Below are 14,214 nucleotides of genomic sequence, written 5' to 3' on the forward strand. Positions count from 1 at the left end.
GATCATGTGAAATGGACGTTCTCCATATTTTTCTTCTTCTTACCCATGTTTAGAGACCACAATCACCTCCATGGGCCACTTATCTGTCTCCTGTGTAGGTGGTGATGACCACATTCCTAGGTACCTAACTTCCTAGGGAAGGCAGACCTGTCCACAATAACTTACACCCCACTTTTGTATGCCCCCTGCCATCCTCTAGCCCTAGCCTACAACAGCCCCATGGTTGACCCGACTCTTAGCAAAATTCCTTGTTCCCCAGTAGGCCTTTTTCCTTGACTCCTCTCTCCCAGACTCATCAAATTTCTGCATAGCTCTTTGAATACCCCATATGTCTTCTATGGGTAGCCACCTGCCTGTTTCTCTGGCCCAGAGCCAGCCTATGGCTATAACCATGTGTCTTTCTCATTGCAGTCTGTTGGAATTCCAAAGCCTGCCAGATGAGACCCTTCCATCTGGTTGTACCGCCGTTTCTTACTGGCCTGCCAATCCTGCTTGACACGTTTACGTGGAAACTCCAGGCCCCGGCAGACACCCTCATAGAAATCAGGTCTCCAGCCTCGAAACTTAAGCAGCATATCCCAAACCAGAATCAAGCATGCTCTGGGGGTTATAGTTACTCCATTAATGGCAGCGCCCCAGAAAAGGCATTGCGACTCGGTGTCTTCTGCCCTGGTGGAGCCATTGAGAAAATTCAGATGAAAGACAACATCACTGTAATGCTTAGGACGTATGGCGGAAGGTGGATTAGTGAGTCTCTGAAACCGAACCTCACGTTGTTTTTTATGCCCATTATTCAAGGTGAGTTTATTCTGTTTCGCTCCTTCTCTGCATTCAGAAAGTAAAGAAAGTTAAAATCTTGTATCAGCTGACTGAAATGCCCTTCCCAGAACTGATGTCAAATATCCCGAGGTTGAAATGTGGTTATTCTTTTTTTTGGGGGGGGGGTGTAATATCTGAGATCTAGTAAAATTTGGATTGTGGCAAGGAAGCCTAGGTGGTTGTCATCTGAAAGGGTTATATGGTTAAGGATCCATGAGCAAGAGAGGGAGCTTTCGTGGGGTCAAAGTAATCCCTGTGAAAATGTTTAAAATCCCACCAAAATTCACTTCAGTTTGAGATTTCGGCAGACGTCGCCAGCATGGATTTTGAAGCATTGTCTGCAATGATTGTGCCTAGACATTTTGGAAAATAATAATAATTTAAAAAATCAGATTGCCATGAAACAAAGGGGTGTGATTTGGTAAAGAAAGAAGAAAAAATACAGACAAATAATTACATGCAGCAGCAAGGATAAAGATCTTCACTTGTGGACTAATAAATTATTGAATGTATTAATACAGATAGAAGTCATAAATATTGCAGCTGTTGAATAAGGTAGTATTATTATGATTGGAATACAATTGGATCAAATAAGACTTTGGAAGCAGAAATATATATTTTTTATTAAACCTGTAATTCTAGCACGTGGGGGGGGGCACCAAAATTATACAATTGGATATTTGATTAATTTATATTTGATTTGGTATTGTGATTTGATATGGATATAATGAGGCATAATTTGGATTTTTGTAATTGAAAACTAATAAAAATTGATTGGGGGGTGTGTGTGTGTGGAGAGAAACGAATGTTCTGGGAAAGGGGCATGGGTTTATTTATCAAAGGAGAGTTTAGCATGTCTGCTTGCAGACAGGTTTTGTGCCAGGGCAAGCTCAGATCTTCCACAGCATGTTTCGCCGCCGCTCTAGGATGGCTGAAATAGAGAAGCAGGGAGAAGGGAACATGGAAGGGAGAACAAGTTTGTTTTCTCCTGATCTGGAGGGTAGGACTTGAACCGGTTGCTTCGAGTTACAGGAAAGGAGATTCCGACTAGGCATTGGGGGAAACTTTCTGACAGTAAAAGCTGTTCAACAGTAGAATGGTCTCCCTTAGAAGGTAGTGGACTCTCCTATCTTAGAAGTTTTTAAGAAGAGGTTGGATGGCCATTTCTCACAGATGCTTTAGCTGAGATTCCTGTATTTCAAGGGACTGGTGTTCTGTACATAGTATGCTTAGATAAAAATCATTGATTAAAAAAATAATAATCAGATTTTTTGAAAAATTAAATCTGATTTATTTTATTTAAATTGGATTTTTTGAAAAATCAAATCTGATTATTTTATTTAAATTGGATTTTTTGAAAAATTAAATCTGATTTATTTTATTTAAATTGGATTTTTTGAAAAATTAAATCTGATTTATTTTATTTAAATTGGATTTTTTGAAATTTAAATCGGATTTTAAAAATAAAATGCTTTTGGAGGAAAAACTTTTCTAAAGATAGTTTTCTATTTAAGTTACATTATAGTCTAAAGGCTGTTCATCAGGAAATAATGATTTGTTTCAAGTTTTTCATGTGTGCTAAAACTCAGTCTATTTTTTTTTTAATTGTTTAACCACATCAGTTAACAAACATGGATACATATGCTATAATGTTACAGTTTTCTTTAAATAAATTGTTTAAATTGTTATTAAGGGAATGATTATTTTTCTCCTTCCAACAAAGTACAGCAGAAAAGTTGTCCAAATAGTTTCATAATTACCTGTCTTTGCATTTCTACTAGTATCACCAAATCAGTAATTTTTGATATAAATGTGAAAACTACTTTGAAAATTTATTATTCCAAAAATGAAACCTTCATCTGGTTGTAAATATTAAGATTATGCCAGCAAGAATGAGTCTTTCCGTTAGAAAGTGATTTAAATCAAGTCTTACTGACAAGTGATTTAAATCAATTTGATTTAAATCAAATCCACCTTTATCTTATCATAGGTTAAGTAATTGTAAGTTAGTTAAGTCTGCTGCAGCTGGATTTTCTTATGGACGGTGCCAATCCTGAATGTATTGGATTTGTGACCATTATGCTCATTTGCCTTCAGTAGCAGTAAAGCGCTGCTGGATGAAGTACAATTGCCTCTGGTCTACTTTTTGGGAAACTGCTATGTGTTTAAGCTTTTCCTCCACACGTATGACATAGATGACCAACTCTACAATTCTATGACTCTATGAGAAGTGATTCAGTGGGATGTGAAACCAGGCAGATTCCTTTGTGTGGGGTGTACACAGTTTTTTTTAGCACAGCTTAAATTGCAGGATCTGCATGTCTTAGAGATGGCTAAGCTTTCTTTCACAAAGGGTTTATTTTGTCTTGCATGGGGAAGTAAAGGGCAGCAATGACTTCACAAATTTGTTTTTTTTTGTGCCCCCGCAGAAGAGTGTGTATTCACCGTTACTCCAGATGCGAAAACTGAAGTTTACCTGCAGACCCCTAACTGGCTGGAAGGTCTGCCTCCTTTCACGTCTGTGTATTGGAACATCACCGTCCCGGCAAAACAAGTTGCGCAGCTGTCGTTCCCAAAGGACCGTATGGGTGTTACTTGTGTACAGAGCCGGGCGAACATCTATATTCAGGAACAGAGACCAAATGCAGAAGAAACCGTGCGCCGCGAAGATCAGAAACTACCTCAAACTCTGGATCTGAAGCATCATTTCTGGGTAAACATCACTAACTGTAAGCCGGCGACCAATCAACAACTAAGCATGCAGTTCAGGGTGAAGTTCGTTCAGAAAAAAGCAGGTGAGGTACCACATGTTGTCCGTTGTTTCACAATAACCAAAGGGAGGTTCTGTCCTGACAATTGTTCATTTTTCAGTTCTGTGTTCTTTTCCCATGAACCTACAGAGTTGGGGAAGAACTTTCTACCTGGTTTCAGTCACACAGGGGTTAATTTCCTGGGCTACAATGGTACCTTGGTTCTCAAATTAATCTGTTCCGGAAGTCCATTCCAAAACCAAAGCGTTCTAAAACCAAGGCACGCTTTCCCATAGAAAGTAATGCAAAATGGATTAATCCGTTCCAGACTTTTAAAAACAACCCCTAAAACAGCAATTCAACATGAATTTTACTATCTAACGAGACCATTGATCCATAAAATGAAAGCAATAATCAGTGTACTGTACCATAAAATAAATTAGACAGTGTTGTAGATGATAATTATTAAAATTCTTTTTTTTTTTTTCTTACTTGCACTGACAATAGTCATTGTTTGGATGTGGGGCTTTTATCCATTTCCGCAGTCACACAATCAATCAATCAATCAATCAGTCAGTAGCTGAACTGGGTTCCACACAGTCGCAAAAACAAATGAACCGAAAAAGCCTCAAAAACAAAAATGCGAAATAAATAGCAAACCGAAAGCGCCAAACTTAATCTGTTCCGGAAGTCCGTTTGACTTCCGAAATGTTCGAAATCCAAGACGCAGCTTCTGATTGGTGCAGGCACCCTAGACACAATAGCCGACAACCACATTGGACACTCGGCTTCTGAAAAATGTTCGGAAACCGGAACACTTACTTCCTGGTTTTTGGTGTTTCGGAACCAAGGCGTTTGAGAACCAAGGTACCACTGTAGTTCCTAGCTGTCAACATGGACTTCCTTCTCTTACGCACTTCTTCTACCTATGTTGAGCATCTTTTCAGCTGCTTTCAGCAAGCTTGTATCCCCCAAACCACTGGACCACTTCTCCTGCCAGCCCGCAAGGTGGGGGGTTGCTTACAAGGATTTCGGAAGGAGGTGTATGTGGGATTCTGCCAGCTCCCAGGGCCCTCGCACAACCTTTCCAGAGCCTGGTAAGCGAGGAAAACCTGTTGGGTGTAGGGTGTAGGTGCAAGTTTACCTGTGCTTCATTATTACGATAAACTCTTAACTTTGTGTAAAATGGGATGGAGCTATCAGAGGACTCTGCTGCATTAGTAAAGAAACAGTGAATGGAACGCGCTATAAACATGCAACACCAGATGGCGCCTGAGAGCAGGAAATTTTAGAACCCCGTTTTCCATAGAGATTTTTTTCTTATGTTGAAACCATCTCATTTCTGTCTTATTTATGGCGTTTCCCTTGTGTTTATATCCACCCAAACAAAGACACACATGGTTCATATTTTCATGGCGCAACCATGGCAGAGATGTACAGGGGTGCTTTTAGTGAAACTCCCCATTGAAACATGGCAACTACCTGGGAACATTGCATATAGAAGGGAATAACTTCACTTTTTTAGTGTATAAATATTCATGCTGCTGAAGAGCAAATCTGGAACATATTTCCTGTCATAGTTGAACTTTTAAATGAGGCTAGATAGTCATAGCAGTTGAGAGATTATTTTATCTAAACTTCTGTTTCTATTCTATTCGGGATGTCATATGTGGGAACATTTTTTAAAAGAGAGAACATCTTGTTCATGACTCTTTTGCAGTTGCGTAACTTGCGATTTCCCACCACTTCTATTTCTCTCTTCCCCTTCCCACCATCCAGCTGTTAACCACTGGACGGATCGCCTTGCATTTGTTGAAATTCTCCTGATTTACAAGTTGCTGTGCATTTCCTCCCCCTGCCTTCCCCCAGTGTCTGTACTAAATTGCAATAAAAAGGTAAAGGGACCCCTGACCATTAGGTCCAGTCGTGGCCGACGCTGGGGTTGCGGCGCTCATCTCGCTTTATTGGCCGAGGGAGCCGGCATACAGCTTCCGGGTCATGTGGCCAGCATGACTAAGCCGCTTCTGGCAAACCAGAGCAGCGCACAGAAACGCCGTTTACCTTCCCGCCGGAGTGGTACCTATTTATCTACTTGCACTTTGACGTGCTTTTGAACTGCTAGGTTGGCAGGAGCAGGGACCGAGCAACGGGAGCTCACCCCGTCGCGGGGATTCGAAACGCCGACCTTCTGATCGGCAAGTCCTAGGCTCTGTGGTTTAACCCACAGCGCCACCTGCGTCCCTGCTAAATTGCAATATATGGATTTTAGATTGTAAATCTCTCCCAAGTGTTAAATGCATGGCATGAAAGTTTAGTCAGGAGAGAACCCCGCAACATACCCCTTCCCTTCCAGACCTCCCTTTCTATCTTTCTTATTTTGTTCCTTTGGATTGTGTGTCTATGTGTACACGCTTACAGCGGCATAGCGTGGGTTGTCAGCACCCGGGGCAAGGCAAGTAATCTGCACCCCCTAACCCGGGGCAAGGCAAGTAATTTGCGCCTCTAACCCCTAACCTGCCGCCGCTGCCAGCTTCTTCTTGCTGCTGCCTGGGCTGGGGTATTTACGGTAAGGTAGCCACGGCGGCGGCGGGTCCATGTCAGGTGATCTGAGGTGAGTTGCCGCTGGTGCTGCCGCCCAAATGACGCCGCTTGCCCGGAGGAGGAGGGCAGGGAGGCGAGGAAAATGCAACACGGCCCAGCAGCTGCTGCAGCAGCAGCAGCGGTGGGGCTGTCTGGCGCGCCCTCTGCGGCCCTGACGCGCGGGGACCGCGGCGAGCGCTGAGAGCCGCTGCCTGCCGGACGCCTTCAGCCCAGACGCGCGCACAGCTCGTCGGTTCCACGAGACATGGGGCTCTGCTACAGCCTGCGCCCGGGCTCTTCAGCAACTCCGGAGGCGGCGAGCACGCCCCCCCAGATGTTGCGCCCGGTGCGGCCGGCCCCCCCCCTGCACCCCCATGCTACGCCACTGGGCTCTGCTACAGCCTGCGCCCGAGGCTCTTCAGCGACTCCGGAGGCGGCGAGCGCGCCCCCCCAGATGTTGTGCCCGGTGGGGCCGCCCCCCCTGCACCCCCCACACTACGCCACTGCACGCTTATAAAAATCTGGAATGTTTCAGAAGCTAGCGAATGCAGCGACAGTGAATCAGGAGAAGATGAGCCACCTCTCTGTATATCACTGAACATCTCACTTTAACTTTTTGCAGGTTTGGCAGTCATAATTGGCGTGGTGTTTGGCGGACTCGCACTGCTATCAACTATCGGGCTTGCCATATTCTGCACTAAGAGGAAGAAGTAGGTTTCTCTTGTTCTCAGAGGTTTTCGGTGCAGATTAAAATGTCCCATTTTCTGCCAGAGGCAGATACAGGTTTTAACGGAGTATTGCAGGCTCCAAACCAGGGAACCCTGAACACTATTCCTTTGTGATCTGGAGCCTTGAACATGCTTTGATCTCTTCCTGATGTGACCTGCACTGTGAGAACTTGCAGTGCCGATGGCATCGGGGCAGAAATCACAGCAGGAAATTTGTCGTCCTGGCACACACTGGCTGTATGTTAACTGGTACAAGAGCTATATTTGCACACCTTAAGGCAGGTATGGGCCACCTGTGGCCTAACATAAAGTGCCCTCTGTAAGCAATCAATTCAGACCCCTGGCAGCCTCCCCCAGAAGTCCGTTTTGTAGTAGGAGGTGACGAGCAATGATTTTTAAGGCTGAATTCTAATTGGTCCTCTTGAAGGACAAGTTCTTCCCATGAGATTTATTTCTTAGTGCTTGAAAACTTGCCAAAACTCTTCCAACTTCTCTCTCCCAATAATGCCTGCTTGTTATGAATCATTTTTTTCCTCATTCCCTGCTTAAGGCGACTCCAATTTAATATAGATGGTTGGTTGAACTTGATGGTTTCCACCTTCTTGACCTCTCTTCATGCAAGTTTTCCTTTACCAGCACCAACAAATGCCACCCCTCCAAGGCAACCCCCTTGGCTGTCTCGCTCAGAATACAGTCAGGAAGGGAGAGACCCAAGTTTCCCAATTCTCTTCTGCTTGTGGAAGTCACATCGTGATGAAGCAGTGATTCATGTCTGTAGTTTGCCCCCATTCAGAGGCACTCTGGCCAATGTCACGAAGACTTTAGCCTGTATGAACTCTTAGAGTTCTGAATCACGTTTATTTTTAAGATGTGTATATCTTCCCATGCTATGTGAGCGGGGAGACATATAAAATGAAGTTACACCAGAGGAAATGCTAAAATTAGGGTGTTATCTGACAGCAGCGTTTTTGCAGGGTGCCTATTTCACATGGTTCCCTGTGTGAAAATAAAGTGGGAAATTCAATGCTCCATCTTGAGATATAATAATAATATAATAATAATAATTTATACCCCGCCCATCTAGCTGGGCTTTCCCAGCCACTCTGGGCAGCTTCCAAAAGAATATTAAAATACTGTGATACATGTTAGGCTGAGATATGTTAGGCTGGCGGACATGCAGCCCAAGGCCTTTTTAGCACAGTCCCCATAGCTGTAAAACTCCTTTCCTGTTAAGTTCGATTCCTTTCCTTATAGTTGTTTTTATTCCACAAAGCTTCAGATCAGAAGAATCTTTATTTGCATCAGTCACTAGCCATAGCCATAGCCATAGCAATAAAATAAAATAAAATGAACTAAAGATAAGGGTAAAGGCTTAGCTATGCAAAATGCATTCTAGAGGTTTACATCAATAACCAAATAACAGATCTTATCCTAATTGCACCTGCTAAACAATTTGCAGTTTTTGCTGTCACCTGGTTATCTTCAAGTTCAATTCCTCTCCCTTTAGCTATTTTTATTCCATGAAGCTTCTGAGCCAAATTGAGTGTTTCATACTTGCTGTTGTCTTGGTTAATATAGTCATACCTTGGATCCCGAATGCCTTGGTACTCAGAAATTTTGGCTCCTGAATGCTGCAACCCCGGAAGTGAGTGTTCTGGTTTGCGAATGTTCTTTGGAACCCGAACGTCCAGCGGGGCTTCCGATTGGCTGCAGGAGCTTCCTGCAGCCAATCGGAAGCTGTGCCTTGGTTCCCGAACATTTTGGAAGTCGAACGGACTTCCAGAATGGATTCCGTTCGACATCTGAGGTACCACTGTATAAAAACTGCTAATTTTTAAGTTAAAAGGAAGATGATTTATACAGTTAAGTTATTTCAGTTCAGTTGACGACTGTAATTTGCTGTGCAACTTCAGACTCATCAAATCAGACTCAGCCTGCCAGCCTTTCCCAGTGGCCAGTGTTAGAAACTCAGATATATAAGCTAATTGCCGAATGACAACTTAAACCTTGACTACAGTCACCACAACAGAATGTCTGGGCACTGTTGCTATTAATAATAATAATAATTGAATTTCTATATCACTTTCTATTAAAAATAAAAACTCAAGGAGGTTTATAACACATTAAACCATCAAATAAAACAATTCAGAATAAACCAAACTCAAGTTTCAAGGAAAATATTTCAGATCCTTCTCTATGTGCCCTTTTGCTATCGCCATATATTTATATCGCCATATACTTACCTAATTTACATAGCAGAAGTACTCTAGGAAGCCAGTGTGGTGTAGTGGTTAGAGTGTTGGACTGGGACCTGGGAGATCAGGGTTCAAGTCCCCGCTCAGTCATGCAGTTCACAGAGTGACCTTGGGCCAGTCACAGTCTCTCAACCTACCTTGCAGGGTTGTTGTAGAGATTAACTGGTGAGGGGGTTGAACCACGTACTTCTTGGAGAAAAAGGTGGGATATAAATGCAGTAAATAAGTTCTTCTGCTTAACCTTGTTTAAGAAAGCTGGAGGGGCCGGCCGTTTGCAAAACGCCCCTGGCGCCTGGCTAATTTCAAGCACTGCCAGTGGCTCCCTGGGGCTAGAGTAAACTTCTTTCTGGACCTGCAAAACAACCAGTGAAACTATCAGGCCATATGAAAGGCAGAATAAAGGATGTTCTAAACAAACTGGATGGGCTAATTGGCCAAACTACATGCAGGTGGCACTGTGGGTTAAACCACAGAGCCTAGGACTTGCTGATCAGAAGGTTGGTGGTTTGAATCCCCGCGACGGGGTGAGCTCCTGTTGCTCGGTCCCTGCTCCTGCCAACCTAGTAGTTTGAAAGCACGTCAAAGTGCAAGTAGATAAATAGGTACCACTCTGGCGGGAAGGTAAACAGCGTTTCTGTGCACTGCTCTGGTTCGCCAGAAGTGGCTTAGTTATGCTGGCCACAAGACCCAGAATCTGTACGCCGGCTTCCTTGGTCAGTAAAGCGAGATGAGTGCCGTAATCCCAGAGTCAATCAGGACTGGACCTAATAGTCAGGTGTCTCTTTACCTTTACCTAAAGTGGATATTACAGGGAGTATTTAGATCTAAATGCCTACCTGGGAGTGGAAGTTGGAAAAGCAGGATTTGGGGTTAGGGTCTAGCATTTGTCTAAGGTAACAATTGATCACTCTGGCAAATGTCTGTAGATGCAGACCTAGCTCTTTTTGGGTAGCCGGGCAGAGAATGCAAGTTTATAATTAAATATGACCCTTTTTTATAACTGGGCAAACTAGCACATGCTTCCTATGCTTTGCAGATCGAAATTATTAAAGAGAAAGTTAATGTATGTGCAGTACAGTTGTACCTTGGTTTTTGAACAGCTTAGTTCCCAAATGTTTTGGCTCCCAAACGCCGCAAACCCAGAAGTGACCATTCTGGTTTGCGAACCCTTTTTGGAAGCCGAACGTCCGATGGGGCTTCTGATTGGCTGCAGGAGCTTTCTGCAGCTAATCAGAAGCCACACTTTGGTTTCTGAACATTTGGAAGTTGAACGGAGATACGGCTGTAAATGCAAAAGCAGTGTTATTTTTAACGTTTCTTGCTTTGTTTCTTTATTCCACCAGAAAAAAACAGGAAAACCAGACTCCAGCCATAGGAGTGTATAATGGTAACGTCAACACCCAGTTGCCTGGAAAGCAGGGAATATTCAAAAAGAGGAAAAAGAACGAGTCTCATATCTATGCAGTTATTGATGACACCATGGTTTATGGGCACTTGCTGGATGACTCTGTGAAACCGGAAAATGCCGAAATAGGCGTGTACCAGCCTTTTACTGGGCCAGTGAGTACGGCCCCTTCGCCGCCTCCGATCAGGAAAATATCCAAAGTGCCCAGCATGGAGGAGTCGTCTTTCCCGATATTGACTGACAGTGAGATCTATACCTTTGCACAACGCAAACCGGAAGAACTCCAGGCCAACGGTGACGTGAATTCAAGTGGTAATGGAAATGTCGGCAAGTCCTTGCTTGAGGAAAACGAACAGGAAAATTCAGAGCTCTAATGTTTATGCGACGGTTCAGATAAGAAACTAAATCTTGCACCCATTTTTCCTTGATTTACCTTTTTTTTAAAAAAAAGAAAGAAAGAAAACAAAATACTTTGGTTGCTGCAGCTCTGTTCCGGTTTTCGAATGAACGTGCTCAGACGATGTATTTCCGTAGCATGTTTTGCAGGGATACAAGTAACTTTGAACATGGAAAAGGACAGCAAAGCTGTATTTTCGGTCGTCGTAATAGCAGACCTGTGTTTTTTAAAAGGCAAGAAGAGATGGCACATTGGAGCTTAAACGAAGCTGGATATTTTGCCAAAAATATCTTCCTTCCTGTGTTTCTTGTGAAGATTTCAGCCATACTACAGAATAAAAAATGTGGGTGTGCAGAATGGCATAGTCTGAAGATGGTTTTTTCACACCGTAGCCTTGTCATAGGAATATGACTTCTATTATTCACGTGGATTCACTTCCTTGGATGTGACAAGGATTACACCAGTCATTGAACGGACAATGCCTACAACAACTGAACAGCAAAAGTTATTGTGCTATTTGTGAAAAAGAATTCTACTTCTCTTTTCAATCAATTGTATGGTGTATGTATATATACAGTTCAGGACATTTCATTTTCTTTCTTTTTTCATCTATAATTTTGTTGTGATTGTCCTCCAGTGATGTTTTAAAACTAAGACCAGTGTGTCGTCCAGGTTCTTTTTTATTTTTATTTAAATAAAAACAATTATTTAATTTTTATTCATGCATATAACATAGCAGTTTCCACTTCGCCAGCAAATATGCAAATGATATAATATTGCCAAGGTTCCTGTGCAAAGAAATGATTAGTTCAGCATGAATGAGGCTGCTAATCTGCGCAACCCTTATGGTGCAAAAACGATAGGCTTCAGTGTAAAAAGTTCAAAATTATTTATGGGCTTGACCTCGATGGATGTTTGAACGATGTTATGTTCTGAAGACACGTGAAAATATGCAACTTTTTATGCATATGTGCAACCAATGGCTAAGTCCTTGCCTTCAAATATATAAGAACAAGGAAGACAACAATGCCATTTTCATGGCCTGTACAACTCTGGATTTTGGCAGCATAAATTGCCCCAAACCTATGTATTCAAGTGCCTAATTTTGTGGGTAGGTGAGCCGCTTTGTGGAACATAAATAATTTTTGCACACTGTGCTAGACTTCCAGAGAGGCGCCAGCTGGCTTAGTGTGAATTAACTCTTGCAAAGTGATGATTAAACAGAATGCAAGTTAGGAAAGGATGGAAAGGCAAAGTTTGCATTCTTTTAAAATGACATAACACTATGTCACTTGACTGAATATGATTGCCGTACACAGGCTTCACTCAGAAATATTCAGCAGTTAATACAATGTGGGGAAACATTTCCACTGGGCTTTGTGGCAGCTACTTGACATTAGCATTTCATCTTTGTACATAAGTGTTTGACTGTTGTGCAAGGCCTTTTGCAGAACTCCCATTTACCTCAGCAGTTCTTGAGCAAGGGCTGCTTCTGGCAGCGTGTGTCTGTGGGCATGCGTGTGCATCATACGCTGAGTTTTAACTAGTCACAGAAAAAGGATAATAGTTAAAATCCAGAAGGCTGTTTGGTGATGCTGTGCGAGAGCAATGGGGCTTCCTAGGCCATCCTTCCCCAAAGAAGCTGCCTTAACAAGTTCAAGTTGCTCCTGAAACTCAGGTGAAATATCAGCCGTGACTTCTGAGCTGGCAAAAATGAGCAGCGCCTTGTAGTTTTACAGAGAACTTTTCTGGATTCCTTCAGAGTAACGCATTCAGCAAATTTTGTGCCGCCATATAAATTTGTACCACCCAGTTCTTTTCACTCTGTCGTTTAAATGTGTATCAGTTGAAGCCAGTAACTCCAGTTTCCATCATTAGCATTTAATTTTCACATTAATAGTACTTCTAGTCTTGTGTATTGGCTCTCATCAGTTACCGTATTTTTCGCCCTATAGGACGCACTTTTTCCCCTCCAAAAATGAAGGGGAAATGTGTGTGCGTCCTATGGGGCGAATGCAGGCTTTCGCTGAAGCCTGGAGAGCGAGGGGGGTCGGTGCACACTGACCCCTCTCACTCTCCGGGCTTCAGGAAGCTATCCGCTAGCCGTGGGAGACGCAGCACTCCCACGGCTAGCGGAGAGCTTGCCGGCACCCAGAAGCTTGGGGCGTGCTTCGGGCTTCGCACAGCTGTAGCAGCCTGTTCTGGGGGCTAGGGGCTGCGGTCAGGGGTAACTCGGGCTTCCCCCACTCCAGCCCCGCACCTAGGGGGGAAATAATTTTTTTCCCCTTTATTTCCCCCCCAAAAAACTAGGTGCGTCCTATGGGGCGAAAAATACGGTAAATTACACACAGTAGTCAGGATTTCTTTTTGCAGTTCATTCTGTGGTCTGTGTGAAATATCTTGGCCTCGTGTTCACTGTTGGGCATCTCCCATTGCATGGTTGTGAAATGGATGAGGCTTGGGTCTCTGTAAACATCATTTTTGTGTGCATATATCATACAAATTTGTCCTGGAAGGTTGTTGCCTATTTTATAAATGGGAAAGTATGTTATGACACTGGGCATTGTCTCGCTAAAGTTGCATAAAACCTCATTTCCTGGCAGTACGACTATTTCCAAAATAATTTCCCCGCCCCCTCAGATAGAGTTGTATTTCTTGTAGCCTCTGTGAATGCAGAACACTATGCTATAAAACCTTCATGAGAATTGCAGGCTCAGACTGGAGTTGCATAATTATCCCCCAAGTTATTTGTTTTAATGCCACTATTTCTATATGCCGCTCAATAACTTATTCACTGTATAGTCCTCTTTTTTTTTAATGCTGCATTTGGAGTGTTGTCTTACAAGATGCTGCCATTGTAAATATTTGTGGCACCTTTGTACCTGACTGAAATCCACAGTGTTCCTGTTCCACAGTCTTAAAATGCTGTAATTTCTTAAATTCCAGGCTGTTTTTTTAAAAAATGAATTTCTGTGTTTAACAGAGACAGACATGTTGATGCAAAGGGTCTTTTTTTACATGTGTGAGTTCTTCAAAACTGAAATAAAATGGTGTTTACAGTTAACCGCTGCTTACTTGCATCTTAAGTAACTACTGTACTTAACAGAAGGGCTTTTTTTTTTGGATTTGCTGGTGGCCCCAGATTGGCAGGAATTGTGCTCAAAATGGCATCATTCTGGTGCTGCTATATGTGTGTGTAATTGGTTATGAATCACTGGTGAAAAAACAGGAATGACAGCATACTGTTAACCCGTATCCTCCCTTCTGACAGGACCATTTC

At 43.0% G+C, this 14,214-nt stretch overlaps 1 protein-coding gene across 5 annotated transcripts in view; it reads left to right on the plus strand.

Moving 5' to 3' along the window:
- The window catches only part of CDCP1 (CUB domain containing protein 1), a 50,639-nt gene extending 36,641 nt beyond the window's left edge, over positions 1 to 13,998 (plus strand). For 3 of the 5 annotated variants that reach the window (XM_081882035.1, XM_081882036.1, XM_081882037.1), the window contains exons 6-9: positions 412 to 798; positions 3,249 to 3,614; positions 6,772 to 6,859; positions 10,476 to 13,123. In XM_081882035.1, the coding sequence (XP_081738161.1) occupies positions 412 to 798; positions 3,249 to 3,614; positions 6,772 to 6,859; positions 10,476 to 10,911 (1,277 nt within the window). In that variant the 3' untranslated portion in view covers positions 10,912 to 13,123. Of the gene's footprint in view, positions 1 to 411; positions 799 to 3,248; positions 3,615 to 6,771; positions 6,860 to 10,475; positions 13,124 to 13,285 lie in introns of those variants that run through there. The other 2 variants (XR_014161518.1, XR_014161519.1) reach the window with 2 other exon arrangements.
- Positions 13,999 to 14,214: the final 216 nt, after the last annotated feature.

Source organism: Podarcis erhardii (assembly GCF_964252035.2).
Source record: "Podarcis erhardii genome assembly, chromosome: 12".
Classification (NCBI taxonomy): Eukaryota; Metazoa; Chordata; class Lepidosauria; order Squamata; family Lacertidae; genus Podarcis; species Podarcis erhardii.